This window comes from Physeter macrocephalus, chromosome 9, assembly GCF_002837175.3.
Source record: "Physeter macrocephalus isolate SW-GA chromosome 9, ASM283717v5, whole genome shotgun sequence".
Taxonomy (NCBI): domain Eukaryota; kingdom Metazoa; phylum Chordata; class Mammalia; order Artiodactyla; family Physeteridae; genus Physeter; species Physeter macrocephalus.
In genome coordinates, this window is record NC_041222.1 from 102,614,837 (window position 1) to 102,638,864 (window position 24,028).

Consider the following 24,028-nt stretch of genomic DNA (forward strand, 5'->3'; position numbering starts at 1 on the left):
CGCTAAGCATTATTTTCCTAGTTGTCTAGAAACCCTTCTCGCCCTGATTGGAAACTCATCTAACTTCTTATCCTGTTGTACAGGTAAACATAGACATTGTCTCTGAGGTCTTAATGGAATATTGGGCTCCTGAGCCTTTGTTCTTCAGGACTTAGCGCAGACCTCGCTTAGCCTCATCCTGGAAGTTAACATGTCTATAGAATAGTGGCTCGGGAGCACGATTAGTGTCACATTAAAAGGAAAAAAAAAAAAACTTTTAAGCAGTATGTAGCATCAAATTTCAGAACTGGTCCAGTCTCCTTTCTTCAGGAAGACAGCAGTCAACTAGGACAGTGCCCTAGGGCAGTAGGTAAGATAAAGCAAAATTGTAATTCATACATTCATGTGTTATTCTTTGATTCTCTACATTTTTGCAATAAAGGTGAGATGGCTTATACAAAGAACAAACTATATAAAATACATACAAAAGGAAAAATGAAGTTATGAAAGAAGAGTGAGCTGATGAGCTTACGCTGGGAATCAGATCAGTTTGAATAGGGCTGTTTCTTATCAGTTTGCTAACATCAGACCTCGTGTGTAACCTTTCAGTTTCCTCAGGTGTTAAAATCAGAATTTTTTTTTTGAGCATTAAATGAGAATACATCTAAGACATCCTGGTGGCAAGAAATAGTGAATAATAAATATTAGCTAAAAGTATGCATAACAATATGTATGTGTTAATAATATACTTGCTATGATAAGAGTACCAGATTCACTTCTGAGATTCTTAACAGTTTAGGTGGAGAGGAAAACTAGTTATGTGGAAAGTACAATAGACATTCCTCCCATGGGGCTCTGGGGATACTGAGTACTGGAGGTATGTCCTTGACTCCAATACTAAATTTGGGAATTTGGACTAGTTATTTAACCTTTTTTTAATTGAAGTATAGTTGATTTACAATATTGTGTTAATTTCAGGTGTATAGCATAGTGATTCAGTTTTTTTGCAGATCATACTCCATTATAGGTTATTTCAAGATATTGGGTATAATTTGTGCTATACAGTAAATCCTTGTTGCTTATCTATTTTTACGTCTAGTAGTTTGTTAATCCCGTACCCCTAATTTGTTTCTCCCCTCTTCCCTTTCTTGTGTGATAACTATAAGTTAACCTTATTCAATCTCATTTTATCCACGTATATTTGATCACATATGTGTGACATACTGTATGTTTTAGTTGCTTTTGATTTTACAAAACGTATTTGTTGAATGAAGTCTTCTGGGAATTGCCCTTTTCACTCAACACTACCCTACTGGCTTGTTTTTAACTAGTTCATTCACGTTCACTGCCTTGTAACATTCCGTCGTGTGATTATACCACAAATGATCCACTCTCCTGTTGATGGGTCATTAGGTTGTTCCTGGAGCTTTTGCTGTTATAAATGGCAGTGCTATAAAAATTGCTGTACACGTCTCCTGGTTTTCAAGTGCAGCCCCCTCCAGTGACCTGCCCTGTCAATTCCAGCTGTTTCTGCAGCCTCTTCAGCTTGGCCAAATCACCAGGGTTTGAGCTCCACTTTCCTGTACCGTGGTGGGAAAAGTTCTCCAGGCAGACAGACATGCTGAACTGGGGTTCACCCTATGTGCTTCCTTTCTCTCAAGTTATCACAGTCTGCTTTGCCTGTTACCCAATTCCTGAAAACAGCTGCTGCATATATTTTGTCCTGTTTTATAGCTGTTTAGGACAGCAGCATTCTGTTTAGGACAGTAACAATTACTATGCTATGGCCAGATGAGGACATCTATTCATCTCTATTTTCTACTGAAAGTTTTAGTTTTGTTTTGGGCATTTAATCATTAAGACAGCTGGAGTTTATTTGCTCATATCAAAAGCCCAAGGGAAATTTTGTTTAAAGATAATTTAAAGAATGTTCTATCTTAGACATTCTTCCAGATGCACTTAGTTCTATCCAAGGGTTAAATTATAAATTCGACCACTGAAAACTACGTTCTACACATGAACGGTGTGAGGTAGAGATAACAATTTATTCTCTTATGGATAACCATTTCACCCCCAGTGTTTATGCTTAACTTATGAGCTTAAATTCTTCACTTGGAAAGTGGAGGTAATGATATCTCACATGTGAAACACAGGTATACACACACACATAGCCTTTATAGAGGGTCTGCAGTGTAGCTGTCTTAGTTCTTCTGATTAAAGGCTGATTTTAAGACTTTGAAACCAGTAACAATAGCTACCATTTATTTTACCCTGATTATATGCTGGGAAAACTATTCTAAACACTTCATGTATGTTAACCCATACAAGCCTAATAAAAATCCTATAAAACAGGACTATTATTTCCCCCCTTTTATGAATGGGGAAACTGAGACATAGAGAAGCATCAATAACTTGCCAGGGTCACACAGGTAATTTGTAATGGAACAGGGATTCGAATGCAGACAAGTGCACCACACTATACTATGCAGATGAGCAGATTGTAATGTTCTGTTATGAAAATTAAGGCGCCCTTATGCCACCTCTGCTCAGACGCGGGCCCAAGGCCTGATCCACTTAACAAAACCAAAACCCACCAACCACAGTTATGGGCATTTCAAACATTTTTTTTTTTTAATTAAAAAGTTTTTTTTTTTTTTTTGGCCGCACTGCACAGCATGTGGGATCTTTTAGTTCCCCAACCAGGGATCGAACCAACGCCCCCGCATTGGAAGCGGAGAGCCTTAACCACTGGACCGCTGGGGAAGTCCTCAAACTCTTAAAAAGGAGATTGGCAAAGCAATTATCGAATTTAGTTTAGAAACAGCCCTTCCGTTAATCTATACTCCCAGGGACAGTGGTCCCCCCCAAATCATTCTGACTTTTGTCCATTTTTTGGCAACAGGAAGACAGCAGTCAACTAGGACAGTGCCCTAGGGCAGTAGGTAAGATAAAGCAAAATTGTAATTCATACATTCATGTGTTATTCTTTGATTCTCTACATTTTTGCAATAAAGGTGAGATGGCTTATACAAAGAACAAACTATATAAAATACATACAAAAGGAAAAATGAAGTTATGAAAGAAGAGTGAGCTGATGAGCTTACGCTGGGAATCAGATCAGTTTGAATAGGGCTGTTTCTTATCAGTTTGCTAACATCAGACCTCGTGTGTAACCTTTCAGTTTCCTCAGGTGTTAAAATCAGAATTTTTTTTTTGAGCATTAAATGAGAATACATCTAAGACATCCTGGTGGCAAGAAATAGTGAATAATAAATATTAGCTAAAAGTATGCATAACAATATGTATGTGTTAATAATATACTTGCTATGATAAGAGTACCAGATTCACTTCTGAGATTCTTAACAGTTTAGGTGGAGAGGAAAACTAGTTATGTGGAAAGTACAATAGACATTCCTCCCATGGGGCTCTGGGGATACTGAGTACTGGAGGTATGTCCTTGACTCCAATACTAAATTTGGGAATTTGGACTAGTTATTTAACCTTTTTTTAATTGAAGTATAGTTGATTTACAATATTGTGTTAATTTCAGGTGTATAGCATAGTGATTCAGTTTTTTTGCAGATCATACTCCATTATAGGTTATTTCAAGATATTGGGTATAATTTGTGCTATACAGTAAATCCTTGTTGCTTATCTATTTTTACGTCTAGTAGTTTGTTAATCCCGTACCCCTAATTTGTTTCTCCCCTCTTCCCTTTCTTGTGTGATAACTATAAGTTAACCTTATTCAATCTCATTTTATCCACGTATATTTGATCACATATGTGTGACATACTGTATGTTTTAGTTGCTTTTGATTTTACAAAACGTATTTGTTGAATGAAGTCTTCTGGGAATTGCCCTTTTCACTCAACACTACCCTACTGGCTTGTTTTTAACTAGTTCATTCACGTTCACTGCCTTGTAACATTCCGTCGTGTGATTATACCACAAATGATCCACTCTCCTGTTGATGGGTCATTAGGTTGTTCCTGGAGCTTTTGCTGTTATAAATGGCAGTGCTATAAAAATTGCTGTACACGTCTCCTGGTTTTCAAGTGCAGCCCCCTCCAGTGACCTGCCCTGTCAATTCCAGCTGTTTCTGCAGCCTCTTCAGCTTGGCCAAATCACCAGGGTTTGAGCTCCACTTTCCTGTACCGTGGTGGGAAAAGTTCTCCAGGCAGACAGACATGCTGAACTGGGGTTCACCCTATGTGCTTCCTTTCTCTCAAGTTATCACAGTCTGCTTTGCCTGTTACCCAATTCCTGAAAACAGCTGCTGCATATATTTTGTCCTGTTTTATAGCTGTTTAGGACAGCAGCATTCTGTTTAGGACAGTAACAATTACTATGCTATGGCCAGATGAGGACATCTATTCATCTCTATTTTCTACTGAAAGTTTTGTTTTGGGCATTTAATCATTAAGACAGCTGGAGTTTATTTGCTCATATCAAAAGCCCAAGGGAAATTTTGTTTAAAGATAATTTAAAGAATGTTCTATCTTAGACATTCTTCCAGATGCACTTAGTTCTATCCAAGGGTTAAATTATAAATTCGACCACTGAAAACTACGTTCTACACATGAACGGTGTGAGGTAGAGATAACAATTTATTCTCTTATGGATAACCATTTCACCCCCAGTGTTTATGCTTAACTTATGAGCTTAAATTCTTCACTTGGAAAGTGGAGGTAATGATATCTCACATGTGAAACACAGGTATACACACACACATAGCCTTTATAGAGGGTCTGCAGTGTAGCTGTCTTAGTTCTTCTGATTAAAGGCTGATTTTAAGACTTTGAAACCAGTAACAATAGCTACCATTTATTTTACCCTGATTATATGCTGGGAAAACTATTCTAAACACTTCATGTATGTTAACCCATACAAGCCTAATAAAAATCCTATAAAACAGGACTATTATTTCCCCCCTTTTATGAATGGGGAAACTGAGACATAGAGAAGCATCAATAACTTGCCAGGGTCACACAGGTAATTTGTAATGGAACAGGGATTCGAATGCAGACAAGTGCACCACACTATACTATGCAGATGAGCAGATTGTAATGTTCTGTTATGAAAATTAAGGCGCCCTTATGCCACCTCTGCTCAGACGCGGGCCCAAGGCCTGATCCACTTAACAAAACCAAAACCCACCAACCACAGTTATGGGCATTTCAAACATTTTTTTTTTTTAATTAAAAAGTTTTTTTTTTTTTTTTGGCCGCACTGCACAGCATGTGGGATCTTTTAGTTCCCCAACCAGGGATCGAACCAACGCCCCCGCATTGGAAGCGGAGAGCCTTAACCACTGGACCGTGGCAAGAAATAGTGAATAATAAATATTAGCTAAAAGTATGCATAACAATATGTATGTGTTAATAATATACTTGCTATGATAAGAGTACCAGATTCACTTCTGAGATTCTTAACAGTTTAGGTGGAGGGGAAAACTAGTTATGTGGAAAGTACAATAGACATTCCTCCCATGGGGCTCTGGGGATACTGAGTACTGGAGGTATGTCCTTGACTCCAATACTAAATTTGGGAATTTGGACAAGTTATTTAACCTTTTTTTAATTGAAGTATAGTTGATTTACAATATTGTGTTAATTTCAGGTGTATAGCATAGTGATTCAGTTTTTTTGCAGATCATACTCCATTATAGGTTATTTCAAGATATTGGGTATAATTTGCGCTATACAGTAAATCCTTGTTGCTTATCTATTTTTACGTCTAGTAGTTTGTTAATCCCGTACCCCTAATTTGTTTCTCCCCTCTTCCCTTTCTTGTGTGATAACTATAAGTTAACCTTATTCAATCTCATTTTATCCACGTATATTTGATCACATATGTGTGACATACTGTATGTTTTAGTTGCTTTTGATTTTACAAAACGTATTTGTTGAATGAAGTCTTCTGGGAATTGCCCTTTTCACTCAACACTACCCTACTGGCTTGTTTTTAACTAGTTCATTCACGTTCACTGCCTTGTAACATTCCGTCGTGTGATTATACCACAAATGATCCACTCTCCTGTTGATGGGTCATTAGGTTGTTCCTGGAGCTTTTGCTGTTATAAATGGCAGTGCTATAAAAATTGCTGTACACGTCTCCTGGTTTTCAAGTGCAGCCCCCTCCAGTGACCTGCCCTGTCAATTCCAGCTGTTTCTGCAGCCTCTTCAGCTTGGCCAAATCACCAGGGTTTGAGCTCCACTTTCCTGTACCGTGGTGGGAAAAGTTCTCCAGGCAGACAGACATGCTGAACTGGGGTTCACCCTATGTGCTTCCTTTCTCTCAAGTTATCACAGTCTGCTTTGCCTGTTACCCAATTCCTGAAAACAGCTGCTGCATATATTTTGTCCTGTTTTATAGCTGTTTAGGACAGCAGCATTCTGTTTAGGACAGTAACAATTACTATGCTATGGCCAGATGAGGACATCTATTCATCTCTATTTTCTACTGAAAGTTTTGTTTTGGGCATTTAATCATTAAGACAGCTGGAGTTTATTTGCTCATATCAAAAGCCCAAGGGAAATTTTGTTTAAAGATAATTTAAAGAATGTTCTATCTTAGACATTCTTCCAGATGCACTTAGTTCTATCCAAGGGTTAAATTATAAATTCGACCACTGAAAACTACGTTCTACACATGAACGGTGTGAGGTAGAGATAACAATTTATTCTCTTATGGATAACCATTTCACCCCCAGTGTTTATGCTTAACTTATGAGCTTAAATTCTTCACTTGGAAAGTGGAGGTAATGATATCTCACATGTGAAACACAGGTATACACACACACATAGCCTTTATAGAGGGTCTGCAGTGTAGCTGTCTTAGTTCTTCTGATTAAAGGCTGATTTTAAGACTTTGAAACCAGTAACAATAGCTACCATTTATTTTACCCTGATTATATGCTGGGAAAACTATTCTAAACACTTCATGTATGTTAACCCATACAAGCCTAATAAAAATCCTATAAAACAGGACTATTATTTCCCCCCTTTTATGAATGGGGAAACTGAGACATAGAGAAGCATCAATAACTTGCCAGGGTCACACAGGTAATTTGTAATGGAACAGGGATTCGAATGCAGACAAGTGCACCACACTATACTATGCAGATGAGCAGATTGTAATGTTCTGTTATGAAAATTAAGGCGCCCTTATGCCACCTCTGCTCAGACGCGGGCCCAAGGCCTGATCCACTTAACAAAACCAAAACCCACCAACCACAGTTATGGGCATTTCAAACATTTTTTTTTTTTAATTAAAAAGTTTTTTTTTTTTTTTTGGCCGCACTGCACAGCATGTGGGATCTTTTAGTTCCCCAACCAGGGATCGAACCAACGCCCCCGCATTGGAAGCGGAGAGCCTTAACCACTGGACCGCTGGGGAAGTCCTCAAACTCTTAAAAAGGAGATTGGCAAAGCAATTATCGAATTTAGTTTAGAAACAGCCCTTCCGTTAATCTATACTCCCAGGGACAGTGGTCCCCCCCAAATCATTCTGACTTTTGTCCATTTTTTGGCAAGATTCTGATGAATAATATGCATTCTCATAGTGCTCGGTACTTCTAAAAGTGCTTTCACATGGATTAATATTCACATACCCAATTACTGGCCTATTAGCCCTCTGGCTCAGGTCAGGTACTTGTCATGTTCTCCACTGAATTTTAAGTGGCTTTTTTTCCCCTGTTACAGTCTGTCCAGAAATGATGAAACATATTCCCAGATCCCCGTGAAAGGCTATCTCTTAGGAGATAAATGAACCCCCATTCACTTCAGTCTGGTGCTCTGTCACTTTTCCACGTTTCTCAGGCACAGCAGCTGAGAAATGAAGCCATGACAACAGCCGAGCTTCCCAGACCAACATAGCCCCTCACTGGAAAGCTGGCAGCCGTACCTTCTCCTGAGATGTCGTGGGTTGTGCTACAAGGTCCTACAACCCAGTTCTCACTTCATGTTGGTAGGCTTCTCTTCTTTCTACTCACTTGATCTATCAGGTTGTAAAGAATTTTGACTTAAATTTTTGCTTTCAACGGGCAATGATATAGTAGAATACACTGCCAAGGAAGATATACGTTGCTGGGTTGTGTTTTGTAATTGGTAAGTAAGTGATTTTTAAAAACTTGTTTTTAACTAGTTCATTCACGTTCACTGCCTTGTAACATTCCGTCGTGTGATTATACCACAAATGATCCACTCTCCTGTTGATGGGTCATTAGGTTGTTCCTGGAGCTTTTGCTGTTATAAATGGCAGTGCTATAAAAATTGCTGTACACGTCTCCTGGTTTTCAAGTGCAGCCCCCTCCAGTGACCTGCCCTGTCAATTCCAGCTGTTTCTGCAGCCTCTTCAGCTTGGCCAAATCACCAGGGTTTGAGCTCCACTTTCCTGTACCGTGGTGGGAAAAGTTCTCCAGGCAGACAGACATGCTGAACTGGGGTTCACCCTATGTGCTTCCTTTCTCTCAAGTTATCACAGTCTGCTTTGCCTGTTACCCAATTCCTGAAAACAGCTGCTGCATATATTTTGTCCTGTTTTATAGCTGTTTAGGACAGCAGCATTCTGTTTAGGACAGTAACAATTACTATGCTATGGCCAGATGAGGACATCTATTCATCTCTATTTTCTACTGAAAGTTTTAGTTTTGTTTTGGGCATTTAATCATTAAGACAGCTGGAGTTTATTTGCTCATATCAAAAGCCCAAGGGAAATTTTGTTTAAAGATAATTTAAAGAATGTTCTATCTTAGACATTCTTCCAGATGCACTTAGTTCTATCCAAGGGTTAAATTATAAATTCGACCACTGAAAACTACGTTCTACACATGAACGGTGTGAGGTAGAGATAACAATTTATTCTCTTATGGATAACCATTTCACCCCCAGTGTTTATGCTTAACTTATGAGCTTAAATTCTTCACTTGGAAAGTGGAGGTAATGATATCTCACATGTGAAACACAGGTATACACACACACATAGCCTTTATAGAGGGTCTGCAGTGTAGCTGTCTTAGTTCTTCTGATTAAAGGCTGATTTTAAGACTTTGAAACCAGTAACAATAGCTACCATTTATTTTACCCTGATTATATGCTGGGAAAACTATTCTAAACACTTCATGTATGTTAACCCATACAAGCCTAATAAAAATCCTATAAAACAGGACTATTATTTCCCCCCTTTTATGAATGGGGAAACTGAGACATAGAGAAGCATCAATAACTTGCCAGGGTCACACAGGTAATTTGTAATGGAACAGGGATTCGAATGCAGACAAGTGCACCACACTATACTATGCAGATGAGCAGATTGTAATGTTCTGTTATGAAAATTAAGGCGCCCTTATGCCACCTCTGCTCAGACGCGGGCCCAAGGCCTGATCCACTTAACAAAACCAAAACCCACCAACCACAGTTATGGGCATTTCAAACATTTTTTTTTTTTAATTAAAAAGTTTTTTTTTTTTTTTTGGCCGCACTGCACAGCATGTGGGATCTTTTAGTTCCCCAACCAGGGATCGAACCAACGCCCCCGCATTGGAAGCGGAGAGCCTTAACCACTGGACCGCTGGGGAAGTCCTCAAACTCTTAAAAAGGAGATTGGCAAAGCAATTATCGAATTTAGTTTAGAAACAGCCCTTCCGTTAATCTATACTCCCAGGGACAGTGGTCCCCCCCAAATCATTCTGACTTTTGTCCATTTTTTGGCAAGATTCTGATGAATAATATGCATTCTCATAGTGCTCGGTACTTCTAAAAGTGCTTTCACATGGATTAATATTCACATACCCAATTACTGGCCTATTAGCCCTCTGGCTCAGGTCAGGTACTTGTCATGTTCTCCACTGAATTTTAAGTGGCTTTTTTTCCCCTGTTACAGTCTGTCCAGAAATGATGAAACATATTCCCAGATCCCCGTGAAAGGCTATCTCTTAGGAGATAAATGAACCCCCATTCACTTCAGTCTGGTGCTCTGTCACTTTTCCACGTTTCTCAGGCACAGCAGCTGAGAAATGAAGCCATGACAACAGCCGAGCTTCCCAGACCAACATAGCCCCTCACTGGAAAGCTGGCAGCCGTACCTTCTCCTGAGATGTCGTGGGTTGTGCTACAAGGTCCTACAACCCAGTTCTCACTTCATGTTGGTAGGCTTCTCTTCTTTCTACTCACTTGATCTATCAGGTTGTAAAGAATTTTGACTTAAATTTTTGCTTTCAACGGGCAATGATATAGTAGAATACACTGCCAAGGAAGATATACGTTGCTGGGTTGTGTTTTGTAATTGGTAAGTGATTTTTAAAAATTTTCTATACATAGGCAACCAGGGGCAAAAATAAGCCTTTATGTTTCCTTCTTAGATAGGTAAGCTCTGAGTATTCTAAACACATTCTAAGCAGAATTCTAACCAACACTCAAGCACATAATCAACATATAACTGTGGTCTATGATATTTAACTATCATGTTAGTGTATCTTGTAAACAATAAAATCAAGTAATTATTTCAAACATGCGGTGTATAGATATAGAAATTATTGCAAGTACTAAAAAAACCCATGGATTAAAATACAGTATTTTATTTTTTTCTCACCTAAAAAACAAGCAACCCAGAATTAAGATATACATAAACTTCTCAAATTTATCCCTAATAAAATTTTGAATATTTATACAATTTCTACAGAAACATACAGTGTATCAAAATCTGCATAAATCAAATTTATAAAATGTGTAGAAATGCATAGTGATATTATCAACTTACAAAGCAAGGATACGGGAATTATTTCCAAAGCAGCCTACAGTAGAAAATAGTCATTATGGCAGCAGCTTCTGATGTGTTTTCGTGTTTGGTAAGGTTTCTGATTTCAATATATAGAATCATTTTTTATAGAGTATCTTAACGAATTGCACAAAATACCCATTTAAAATTTACATGCACAGTTTATGTGCCACCTTTCTTAGGCCTATGCATAGTTAACAAGGTTATAATCTATTCAACAAAGAAAATGGAGCCTTTTTGCAAACATACAAGTAATTAAAGTACCAATTCTCTTAGTTTCTTATTTATAGTTGATTTATTTTGCAGTTATATAATCATATAAATGTATTCCTTTTAAACATCCCTAGGGATGAATGAAAGTTCAAATGGTTGATCAGAGATCAGTAGCAAAATACAAATTGGCAATTCAAAAATTATAAATAAAACTCTGTTTAGGATGTTGAACTTTGACTCTGAATTTAAGAGCTAAGCTTGGAAGAAACAAATCTGTAGGCTTTTCTTTTAAACAAATGTAGGGTTTTTTCCCTTTTCTTTTTTAGGCTTTAATTAAATATATTTCCCTCTGGTAGTAGTTCGTGAATTCCTTTCATTGATATGATTACAGGATCAAAAATGCTTAATTTACTTGCCATTCCCTACCTCATCACTTAAAAAAAAATTTGTTTTGCATTCGACGTAGCATTTTAACCTTGTAGGTAATAAAAGACTATTTAGCAATTAAAATCAATTGACCACTTGCAGTATTTGGTTTTCTTCCAGTAGGTACTATCTTAATAAATGTGTAAATTCAAACAAGTCTTCTTTTCACTGGAAAAATACTAATAGAAATACGCTTTCAAAAAAAAAAAACAAACACTAGGGAACTAACAATCTAACAGAATTCATATTTGTTAATGAACTATATTTTTAAATAGCCTTTTTTAAAATTTAAAAACTGTGCAGGGAATTTCATGAAGATATAAATGAAACGTCTATTCACCCTTGGCTTCATAAATTGCACAGCTTAGGTTGTAACACACAGTAGTCTTGTAAGGCTTAATCCAACAAGGGTTTGGAAATTCTCACCTCGGTCAGAACAAACCTTTGATGTGTTTACAGTGGTGTTTTGTTGTTTTTGTTACCCCCTCTTCAAGATTTCAAAACTGAGAGTTATTTATAGTTTTCTATGGTGACAGGGAATGGGGAAAAGTCAACCCCCAATGTCAGGGGACATTTTTCTCTAGTTAGTAGACACCCTGCTGCCTTAGGAGTTGGTACTGACAGAGGACACTGGGAATGCCAGCAAATAGGGGAGTTAATGCCGTACAATCTTAAAACCCTACGGAATAGCTCTGGATGTTCCATCTTGTCATTTCTTTTTTCAAGCAATACAACATTCAACTTCAGAGCAAATGGTAGCACATTAATTCAGTTCTGAGTGGTAAAAGTATTCCTCAGACAGGTGACAATTCCATCATGAACATCCTACAAATTGCATCAAAAGCTCTTGAAATATACCAAGAAATGAAAAGAGGCACTAAATGTGTTGAAATTCACCTTTCAAAAAAGCAGCATGACTGTGAAGGAAGGCCACCTTGGCTAATAACCTGTGGCAGTGCTTCAAAAAGATGTAAAATTAAATAAAGGTACAACAGGTTGATAATCACCAAGTTACACATGACGATCTGGTTACTCCAACCTTTTTTCAAGTGTGTTAAAAAAAAAAAAACAATCAAACTGCCTTTCAGACCCCTGAGTGTAATCCCAAAGAAGACAACAATGCTTTTTACTCTGTTCTAAATAAAACAGAGCTAAATGCACAGATTACCAACATCATCTTAAAACAAAACAAAAAAAAGATGTAAACATCTACAAAGTTTAAGGTAAAAGCAGTTTTGTAAACAGTAACTGCAGATGATAATGTTATCGTAAAATCACAGTTTATCAATGTCCTCAGACTCCTCAAGAGCCTCTGGGTTTGGAGCTGTACAATAGCTGCAGCAGGTTTCAGGAGGTTTTTAGTCCTGTATAAATTTACGTGTCAGTAGGTAGGTTATTGGTTTCTTTTATTCCTTCTAAACACTATGGATGTTATTTATTTCCCACTTTTGAGTCATTTTGCTGGAGTCGCAGTCGGAGATGAACACTTGATGGAGGACCTCCGAGCGATCCAAGCACTTTCTGGAAGGAATGTGAGTGAGTCTGTGCAGATTCTGGAAAACACAGGGAAACACAGTGTTACATTTGTATTGTGTGATATCCCTGACATTAGACAAAGTCACAGTCTGGCTTTCGTAAGAAGACTATTGAAGCGAATTGGGCAGGCGTGAACCAGGCACACCCCAGAGTCTGTGTTTCTCTTGATCGTCAGTCTTCTACATCCTGTTATTGTTCAGTCATGATGTACTGCTGGTACCTCCAATTCAATACATACAAACTTAAATTCATCATCTTCCCCTCCAAACCTGCTCCTCTAGCTCCTATCCTACTAATGACGATACCAGCTTTTCCGTGCTCAGGACGGCACAGCTCAGGCTGCATTTCCCTCCTTCTTTCCTCCAAGCCGCTGGCTGAGGACGGACACCTGCAGTGGCTTGGGCCTGCATCCTTTCCCCTCCCCACCGCCCTTGCCTTGGTCGAGCCCTGGTCACCTGCTGGAGGTTCCTTCAGTACAGCTCAGGGCTGTTCAGAGTGTGGTCGTCAGACTAGCTAAGATTGGGTCTGTAAGGTCGAAACGATTTCATAATAATACACAGAGCCCCGTCTGCCTTCTTCATCGTATGGACATTTATACTGATGGCTCAAAAGCCATGCTGGGTGAACGTGCTGGGGCCATAGCATCAATCACACAGTCATGTTCTCCATGGACGAACACTCACAATTAAGAAAGAAAAAAAAGCCAGTTTCACTTGAGAACACCCTTGACAAAGCAGTAAAAACGTATTAGTTTTTTTTTTTTTAATGATAATAACATTTAACATTTATTGAGCACTTGCTCTATGCCGGGTAGACGCAGACCAGACGCTCTACGTGTATTAATTCATTTAATACTCATAATGAATGGCCCTGGGATGTAGATTGTCTCCTATTTTTAATTTTTTCAATTAATTAATTTTAAAAATATTTATTATTTTTTAAATTGGGGTAGTTGTGCTTCACAGTGTTGTGCTAGCTCCTACTGCACAGCGAAGTGAATCAGCCATATGTATACACATATCCCCTCCCTTCTGGATCTCCCACCATCCAGGTCACCACAGAGCACCGAGCAGAGTTCCCTGCGCTATACGGCAGGCTCTCACTAGATATCTACTCCATACTCAGGGGTGTATACATGTCAATCCTAATCTCCCAGTTCACCCCCCACCCTTTCCCCCCTGGTGTCCACATATTAGTTTTATTAAATCTGGATCCTATGAGATAGTATGGGAAGAGTGGACAGCATATGAGCAGCTGTCGGGACCCAAGGGTTGAACGAGCTCCTTCTCTCATGGGATGTCATTCTGACTTGAAAGGACAACCTGCAGGCAGATTACAATTATGCAAACTTGGGACTGGGTAGACATTTCCCAGAAAATAAAGTGAGCCCATCACTTCAAGGAGAAAACAACAATATAAAGCTGACAGTATCTGTTGCCATTGATAAAATTTGAGTTTTCAAGCAAAAATTCGAGTTTTAGAAAACTTGTATCCATTACCATGAACTTGACAGCTGCACAAGATTTAAAGACTTTTCTGATGAAATCAGTGGTTATATTTGTGACTTATTTGGCATTGTATGATGAAATATGCCATCATTTGGAAGATCTACATGACTTAGTGAGCCAATGTTTTCCAAATGAGCAGCGAATGTGTGATGTTACAGAAGATCCACTCCAGTGTAAGACAGACCAGTGGGTTTAATGCAACAAAGAACAAAATGTTCACCGACAGGATTCCAGATTCTACATTGCAAAGCTTTTAAGAAACTACCACTTACACACTTGTGTAGCACTGAAGAAGAACAGCCTCAATTATCTGAAAAGGCTATTAAATTACCCCTCGTCTTCCAACTGCACGTCTACGTGAGGCCGGATTTTCCTCAAATACGCAACTAAAACAACATATCGCATCAAACTAAACGCAGAAGCAGAATAAGAATCTATTAAACCAGACATTAAAGGCATTTGTGAAACTATAAAACAATGCCACTCTTCTCACTTTTGGGGGGATTATAGAAGTGTTATTTATATTAACATGTAATATGGTTATGATTGTTACATTTACGTGAATACGTACATAAATACAACAAGTCTCAGGTTTAATTCCCAACTTAGGAAATACCGTTAGCTGTAACCTCTATAACAAATCTGTCTGGGGAGCGTGTCGGTGGTTTGCAAGGATATAAAGGGGGTCCAGAGACGGGGCAGAGTGAGAACCACTGACCGGGCTGGCCTCCTGCTCACCAGTCCATACTTGACAATATTTCCAGAATTATTTTCCTAAAAGTATCCACTGTTTCCTACCACTGTGATCCTTAACTAATGTCAGTCACTCCCTAAAGGCCACAAAACAAAGTTCCATGCTCTTTCCCATGGAGAACAACTTAGAGAACTAGACCAAACGCAGTTCCTAGAATTCTCTACACTTTGATGCCACGCCTCTGCTCACCCGTTTTCTCATTTATTCTCCATGAAAAGCCTTTTTATACCTCAAGACCTGGTGCAGTGATACTTCCTACATGAAACTCATCAGAAATAACTCCTCCTATTAATCTCTTTTGCTGTCCTATGGCATTTTGCTTATTTTTACTTCTGCATTTTTTTCCTTCTCTGCCATTATAGCATGATGGGCTTTAGATATTTTTTGAAGGGCCCCAGTGAATATTTAGTAATGTCTGATGCACGAACGGATATTCAGTGCTTTGCCCTTTAAAATATCTAAAATATGTACATTCCATTCTTATCCACTTCTTCTTGTGTCGTTTTGCATCTGCTAACCTTCTTTTACTAGGTTACTAATATTGTCCTTAGTCACCCCCTAGCCTTTATTGCTATTATTCAACTTTCTTTGTGCAAATAAATGCTCTCTTCTCTGGGGTTTATGTGAATCTTCTCCTTCCTAACTTGTTATAAGAAAAATATCAGCAACTGACACATACTTCCCACTTCATAGTAATTATCTATGCACAGTGATAACTGGGAATATTCAGCTGGGTCATAACATCATCACCATGTGGCAAACAAGTGTTTGCTGACAGGGAGGACATGACAACGAATATAAGATGCGTAAAGAAAGTTCAGGGCTGCCAGTTTCTTTCAATCTGGGGCAGCTTCCCCAACGTTTTGTTTCATAATAAATTGATTTATTTTAGCCAAGTCTAGACTTTGAAAATTATTCAGAAAACCATTATTATGTTGGAATCCTTAACCTGGCACAGAACTCTGAATATTCACAGCTGAAACAGAAAAACGGCTCCCACAGAGTCAAGTGAAAAACTAAACATGACCTTTAAAACAAGGCGACACGTATCCTGCTGCATTTAGCAAGCAGCCATGATGAGAAGCTTTGTAGGCCTGGAGTCCAACACGTTATTTGTTTGTCTCTATCCCCACCTGCTGGACAACAGGCAGCAATATTTTAAAAGTTAATAAAATAAAATGCAAAAATAAATGCAGTATTTTCTATGTGTCATATGTAGGTATACTTACACATTATATGTGTAATTTTAATGAATGACTCTTTTGGATTAAAAAGATCGGATTTTGATATTAGAACAATGGTGATAACTGCCTGAGGAAACGCTGGTTTTCCTGTGTTGATAAATTAGCAGTGGGTCTGCACGGACTCCAGGTGGCCTCCTTCCAAGACAATACTACACCAGAGGATACAAGTGATGCTTCAGTATGCAACAATGAGTCACTAGTGCTCAGGAAAACAAATGAGTGAGTGAGACGGACATGCAAGTCAGTGTGAATGCCGGTTTTAAGGTTTATCCGTCTAAATTCCACACAGTAGGTGTTACTAAAATGAAATAGCAGGTATTTCAGAACTGAAACACAGAATACCTTGAAGTACTGCCATTCCTTAAATTCATTCAGATTACAGTGTGTAATCATAATTTTGGATCCATCAGGGCCCTTCGTCAAACACTGGTCGTACTGCATGAGTTGATTGGCTTCGTTGATTCGGAAAAGCTATTAAATAAAAAGAAAGAGAGAAAAGAAACTTAACTCCTATAATTAAACTCAATGACTATCCTATTTCTCTACCATCTTTCTGTATGTTCAGAACTGTAAGTCCAAAGACAGGAATTATTCATCTGATGGTAGTAAAGACCACTTCTAACTCTTAAAGGATTATGTTCTTTAGCCTCTTAGATACAGAATGGGTCACTAACATGAATTTCGTACCAACAATGTAAGAAAATGAAAATGTGGAAACAGACCTGATAATGTTTCACAATGTAAATCAGAAACAAGAAAAATACTCACATAAGGAAGGAAGAGAATATACTAGTGAAATATACATGATTGACAATAGCATCCCAGGCTACTGGAGGGGAAGATGTGGATACTGAACAATATCTGCAAATAATACTGTTAGGGAGCTAGGCTTACATAGTTACACCCTAATGCAAGAATATATTCTAATCTCCTACATTAGACATAAATTCTAGATTCTGGTGGCTTACATGAAAACCAGTACTGCTCTTATCCCCTCATTTAAGTAAACGTTTTAGCACTGTCAGTTTTTCACAGAATGTTTTACTTTACCAAACAATCACAATCACCAAATGGAAAACCAGGCTAAACCCTGGCTCAGTCAGCCCAGCTGCTTCCAGTGCAGACGGAATTAATGGTAAAGCCCGGCTGTTTACCTGATTCCCGCCCATCCTGTGGCAGGGGCCCAGCTCGACAAAGCCTCCGTTTGTCTTCCCCATGCTGTCAATGCAGTACACAGTTTCAAAGCCTCTGATCTAAACAAAATGAACAAAGAACCACAGGGAAGGCGACAGTTTAGACTCTAATAAGCTCTCACGTGGCATCAGAGAGCTTCGAGTTAACCGGGTCCCTACTGTCCTGTCAGGCCTTGAGGAGCTTGGAGCTACAGTCATCTCTGAAATCACTTAAGTCTTGAAGTCAACACTGGAGTGAGCTCATTCCAACTGAGGGTCTTGGCCTCTAGATTTTGATTAAATACCACAGAAGAAAAAAATAAAAAGATACCATTAGTACCATTTCAGATTCATGATCATTCACGTAAATGAGAAGGAAATAGAGCAAAGGGAGCTGCCCATGGCGGTCACAGACACTGGCCCCCGTGTCTAGGCCAGAGTGAACTTGGGAGGTAAGGCCCCCACTCCTGGCAGCAGCCTCCAGGGGCCTGGGCAGTGAGGCTTCTCTCTGACTATGGATGTCACAGGTGGGCAGCAAAATGCGTTTCCATGATTGAAATGCACATTTTGTAAAAAAACAAAAACACCACAACTTTTTCCTTATTGGAAACATTACAGATTTATATCTCAATTATAAATTACTACTGTATTTGGATAAAATGCTTTATTCGTTCCTTCAGTCAGCAAACACTGACTGAGCACCCAGGACGCTAAGAGCTTCAGAGGAGAAGCAAGTCGGGGTCGGAGGCCCTGCTGTCTGTAGAGAGGATGCGGGCGGTGCTGGAGACGGCCCCCGGGAGAGGACAGGGCAGGGGTTCACCCTGGAAGCTGCAGGGAGGGTGCAGAAGTGGCTTGTGAGGTGCAGGGGCCAGAGTGGGGAGGGTTAAACCGAACATGTGTTCAGGGTGGGACTGTAAAGGGAGGATGGAACATTCCATCTGTTCATTGGCTCACGCTTTTATTTATTCGTCAACTATTACGTGAGTGCTGTGTCAGGCATGCTGAAGGCTCTGATGCGCCAGTGCACGAAATGGATCGGATCCTCGCTCTAGGAGCGCAAGACCCAATATAAGCAAAACCGTAAGACACATTAGAAAGTGACAAGTGAGAGCCGAGGAGAAGAGGCAGATGAGCAAGTTGAGGGCAGGAGTGTCGGGGGGCAGGAGGCGCACAGAAGGCCTGGCGGTGCCTGCACAGCTTCCCCTGCTTCCCCAGGGAAAGCATCCCGGGGGCGGGGGGAGCAAGGCCGGCGCAGGCCTGCGGGAGGACGAGGGGGAGGCCGGCCGGGCTGCAGTACGGCGGGGGGTAGCAGTGGGGCCCCCAGCAAGGGCTCTGCCCTCACCTCGGGGAGCCTGGGGCCGCCTCGCGGGGCTCGGAGCGAGGAGCGACGCGGCCCGGCGGCCGCGTTGACAGCAAACCCGGGGCAGGCAGGGTTCGTCTCAGTGGGAGACGTGGTGGCTTCGAGCAGAGGGAGGAAGGTCGGTTTCTGGAACTGGGTGTGGAGTGTGAGAGGAGAGGAGTCAAAGAAGGCGCCGGAGTTTGGGGCCTGAGGCATCAGCACGGAGGTGGGGTGGTGGGCGGGCGGGGGACGGGTCCAGCCTCACACACTCTAGTTTGGGTTTGGGGACAGAGGTTTGGGTTGATGGGGGGCCATCTGAGAGCCCTCAGCATGTGCAGGGTGGACTCTGAAGCCTCTACTGGGCAAGCTCCCGGAGAGAATTCCTCCCTTCCACGGAGGAGGCAGCGTGCTAATTAGGTGTTCTCCAGAGCAAAAGAGAACCAGAACGCGGTCCGGACTCCCAGGGAATTCGGTCTAGTTGGGAGTTAAGACAGAGGTGGAGAGCGAGCGAGAGAGCGAGAGAGCGAGAGAGCGAGAGAGAGAGAGAGAGAGAGAGCGAGAGAGCGAGAGCGAGAGAGAGAGAGAGAGAGAGAGAGAGAGAGAGAGAGAGAGAGCGAGAGCGAGAGAGAGAGCGAGAGCGAGCGAGAGCAAGAGAAAGAGAGAGCGAGCGAGAGAGTGAGAAAGACAGAGACCGAGAGAGAGAGACAGACCGAGAGAGCGAGAGAGAGCAAGAGACCGAGACAGACCGAGAGAGTGAGAGCGAGAGAGCGAGCGAGAGACCGAGACCGAGAGCGAGAGAGAGCGAGAGAGACAGAGAGAGACCAAGAGAGAGAGATAGACCGAGAGAGAGCGAGAGAGAGCGAGAGCAAGAGACCGAGACAGACCGAGAGAGTGAGAGAGAGAGACCGAGACAGACCGAGAGAGAGAGAGCGAGACAGACCGAGAGAGAGAGAGAGAGAGAGAGAGAGAGAGGGCGAGAGAGAGAACGAGAGACCGAGTGCGAGAGAGCGAGCGAGAGACCGCGAGAGCGAGACAGAGCAAGAGAGAGAGAGAGAGACCGAGAGAGACCGAGACAGACCGAGAGAGAAAGAGAGAGAGAGAGACCGAGACAGACCGAGAGAGAGAGAGAACGAGAGACCGAGAGCGAGAGAGAGCGAGCGAGAGAGCGAGACAGAGCAAGAGAGAGCGAGAAAGCGAGCGAAAGACCGCGAGAGAGCGAGACAGAGCGAGAGCGAGAGAGAGCGAGAGACCGAGAAAGAGCGAGATAGAGACCGAGAGAGAGACAGACCGAGAGAGCGAGAGAGACAGACCGAGAGAGAGACCGAGAGAGACAGACCGAGAGAGAGAGCGAGAGAGACAGACCGAGAGAGACAGACCGAGAGAGCGAGAGGGCGAGAGAGAGAGAGAGAGAGAGAGAACGAGAGACCGAGAGCGAGAGAGACTGAGAGAGAGCGAGAGAGAGCGAGAGGGCGAGAGAGAGAGATAGCGCAAGTGCGAGCGTCCTTCTACCCAAACACTAAGTGCTGGGGCTCCTTAGGGACAGATCCGGCCTCTTTCCTCTGTATTTTTCTCATTCCGTCCCATGAAACAATCTACCTTCTGTTGGATCCAAATAAACGTCTTTAGGTGCACATGTGGCCTCCTTTCTGGGCCTGAGATCGGGACGGCCCAGCGGGGTGTCTGCTGGGCCCTTCGTGCCCCCCGTCCCTCCGGGCCCCTCCCCAGCCGCCCCTCTGCCGACCTCCCCACCCTGGTGGCCACCCCACCCGATACTGCAATAAAAGCAAAGCAGCTGTCCTGCTGGCCCACTCCTTCCCCTGCCCGCCGGTCGGGCGCTGCCTCCAGATGCACGAAGCGCCCCGACCGGGCCTGCGCCCCGCTGTCTCCGCCCCACCCCAGCCACCACCACTTCCCCCTGGAACTACCGCACTGCTTCCTAACCCGCACCCTTGCTTCCACTCTTAGGCCCCACTGTAGGGTGACTGAAAACACAGCATAAATGGAATCCCATCACCTTTCTGTTTAAAGCCCTCCTGTGGCCTCCCACTCTCAGGAGGACGGCTGCCCTCTCCACCTGCCCCTGCGCCTCATTTCACCTCCTCTTTTCTGCTTATCAAACACGCAGAGCCTTTCCCGGCTCACAGCCGGAAGGCACACCGTCATCCTTACTTGGAGCACCCTTTCCCGGCTCTCTGATTCGCTGGCTCCTCATCATTCAGATCTCAGACCCACCGTCACCTCCTCCAAGAAGCCTCCCTTACCGGGTCCCTGAGTCCCCTCAAACAGCAGCTGTCTATCTCCTTCATAGCCTTTTCCACCATCTGCCACTACACTCTTTGTTTTCTGTTTCTCTCTCTGCCCCACTAGCATGCACGCTCCCTGAGGAGAAGGTCCTTGCTTGTCACATTTTCTGTCTAGAAGAGTGACTGGCACCTCGTAGGCCCTCAACCACTATTTGCTGAAAACATAACTAAGCAAGGTCTCATGGGCTTGAAAGTACATGGCGTGTTTAACGCACCTACAGGGCAGCAGGTAAGGCACAGGGTGGGTGCATTCAGAAAGGAGGCTACAGAGGCAAGTTGGAAGAAACAAAGACAAAGCAACACAGAACAAGGCCTTTGGTTTTCACTGTTTTCAGTTACCCTCCCTGCCTGGGTGCCTATTGCACATGGGGCCTCCGCGTAGGTCACTGGGACACGGCGGTCAGCAGGGCCCCGGGGCCCTTACAGGCGGTGATTCCGAGTTAGGAGAGGATGGCAGGCCTGAGTCTCGGGATGGAGTGGGGAAGCATAGAAAGGCTCTTCACTGTGGTCAGCCTCCACATGGACAGCGCAGGGTGGGTAGGAGTTCGCCGAGGAAGGGAGTCGGGCGAGGGGTGGGGAAAGGAGCTGAAGGGAGCGGACAGCGTCCCGAGCCGAGCAGACAGGAGGGACTTGGGGCGGGAGGTCGGTGCAGGGGAACTGTCCCGCGGAAAGGCTGGGAGGTTAACAGCTTTTCAGCAAACTTCCCCCCAAGAATTCTTCTCTCTCCTCCAACATTCCCGTCTCGCTCTGCTTTCTCCCAAGCTCAGTCTCCATACACACACACTTTGAGATCTGACCCCCGGCTGATACTCACTTCTCCCCAGTCGACATTTTTGGGCGGCAGAGGGTAGTGAGACGTGATATCATAAGCTATTTCTTCCATGAACCATTTGAAACTTTTGCAGTTGTGATCTTCTCGGAATTTCTTCAGCTCCGATATATCCCCATACGGTAACGCCTTTGACTCAGGGCGGCTGGCATAGAAGTAGTCTTTATACCCATCCCACCAGACCTCTACAACTCTGACGTAATTCTGGGAAAAAGAAAATTAACGTCGTTATAAAAGCCAAAAATATTTGTACTGTCACAAACAGCCTCTCTTCAACACATGAAACATGACCAACATACGACAAATTCGTTTCAAGAGGACCCGATACTTAATTACACAAATGCAAGCGAGCTCGTGACTCTGACATGTCACTGTCACGTGTGTTCAACCAGAGTGATGGACACAGAACCTGGTGCCACTGTGCCAAAGGTCCCATATACTCTTAAGATAATACATTCTTTCCTGCTGATGGAGCTGAGCGCAGAGGGTTGGTGAGAGAGGCTGACTGGCTGGCACCGGGCACCCCCCGACCCCTGAACAATCTCCTCTCTGAGGACCATGCTGCTGGCACGTGCGGGGGGAGAGGTCTCACATCAGAAACCACTGGGAAAAACAACAAACACATTTCTGCAAGTGGCTCTGCCCATCTTGTAACAGCTACAGCTGAACCACTGCACTGTAGCCCAGAATTAAGTGGATATTTTCCCCATGGGGTGCATTCTGAAAAACAACTAAAGAACAGTCATGTAAGTTGACGTGTGAGAACTCACAAAGATCTAACTTCTACTGTTTCACTGAATGAGCGCTCGTAGGCGTGAATCGGTGCGATGGACGCAGCACAGATCCAGCGAGGCCCTTGCGCTTGGACATCACGGGGCAGCAAACTTTATAAAGGGCCCGGGAGTCAGTCTTTTCAGCTGGGTGGCCATCCGGTTTCTGTTGCAACTACTCACCTCTGCTGCTTCAGTGAGAAAGCAGCACAGGGAACATGCTAACAAACGGCAGATCTGGGTTCCGAAACAACTTTATTTACTGAAGAAGGCTGGGTTTGGCCCGCTGGCCGCAGAGCAGGAACGTCTAGTGTTCCTATTCAATTTTCTCTTGGCTACAAGATAACTATCAAAAGGGTGCACTCCTGGCCGTGGACACGTTTCTGCAAAAGCCCGTGGGCTCAAAAAGTTTTAAGCGGCAGCCTCCTAAAAGAACACAACATTATTGCTAAATATTTTGAATTCTTACAAATCCACCCAAAGTTAGACACAGTCCGTGTCTTCCAGGTAGTCGTGAACATGAAGAATTAAGTGCACACGCATAAGGCTACGGCAACAAAAAGGAGGAGCATTTAATTATTTGGGATGGAGAGGGCGGGGACGGCTCAGTCCTGAAGGAGGGGTCAGTCAGGCGGGACTGGGACCTGGGGCAAAGAGCAGTGCATATATATATGACAAATCATGGTGCATGTGGAGTCCTGAAAGAGGTCTATCACCACAGCTGGAATGCAGGATTCACTGAGAGAAAAGCTGCCTCGGTTTCCTCATTTTAAGATGAGGCTAATTAAGAAGTTAAACAGTGCAAAGTGTTTAGATTTGTACACACTAAGCTCTCACGAAGTGTGAGCTATTAGTGATACTACTGATCATTTCCAAGGGCTTTGCACGTCACCCATTAGCTGACGGCCATCCGAAGGGTCCTCGCAAGCAGCAGACATCAGATTCAGATTTGAGGGGAATAACCGGGGCAGGGAGTGGAGGTGGCCTGAGGGGTGGGACGGAGGGTAGAGAGCCGCCTCTGAGGGAAAGTTAAAAGCTCCCCTCTGAAGAGGCCAAGTCTGAAACGTCTGAGGGCCATCTAAGAGGAGGGTTCTAGGGACTTCCCTGGAGGTCCAGTGGTTAGGACTCTGCACTTTCGCTGCCAAGGGCTCGGGTTCGATCCCTGGTCAGGGAACT

The 24,028-nt window shown here is 42.7% G+C and overlaps 1 protein-coding gene across 4 annotated transcripts in view; it reads right to left on the reverse strand.

The window, feature by feature from the left end:
- Window positions 1–10,542: 10,542 nt before the first annotated feature.
- GALNT7 (polypeptide N-acetylgalactosaminyltransferase 7) overlaps window positions 10,543–24,028 on the reverse strand; it is a 124,755-nt gene continuing 111,269 nt past the window's right edge. For 3 of the 4 annotated variants that reach the window (XM_055087356.1, XM_024130814.2, XM_024130815.2), the window contains 4 exons: window positions 22,068–22,286; window positions 17,594–17,692; window positions 16,782–16,910; window positions 10,543–12,950 (listed from right to left, as the gene is read on the reverse strand). In XM_055087356.1, the coding sequence (XP_054943331.1) occupies window positions 12,813–12,950; window positions 16,782–16,910; window positions 17,594–17,692; window positions 22,068–22,286 (585 nt within the window). In that variant the 3' untranslated portion in view covers window positions 10,543–12,812. The other variant, XM_055087358.1, reaches the window with a different exon arrangement.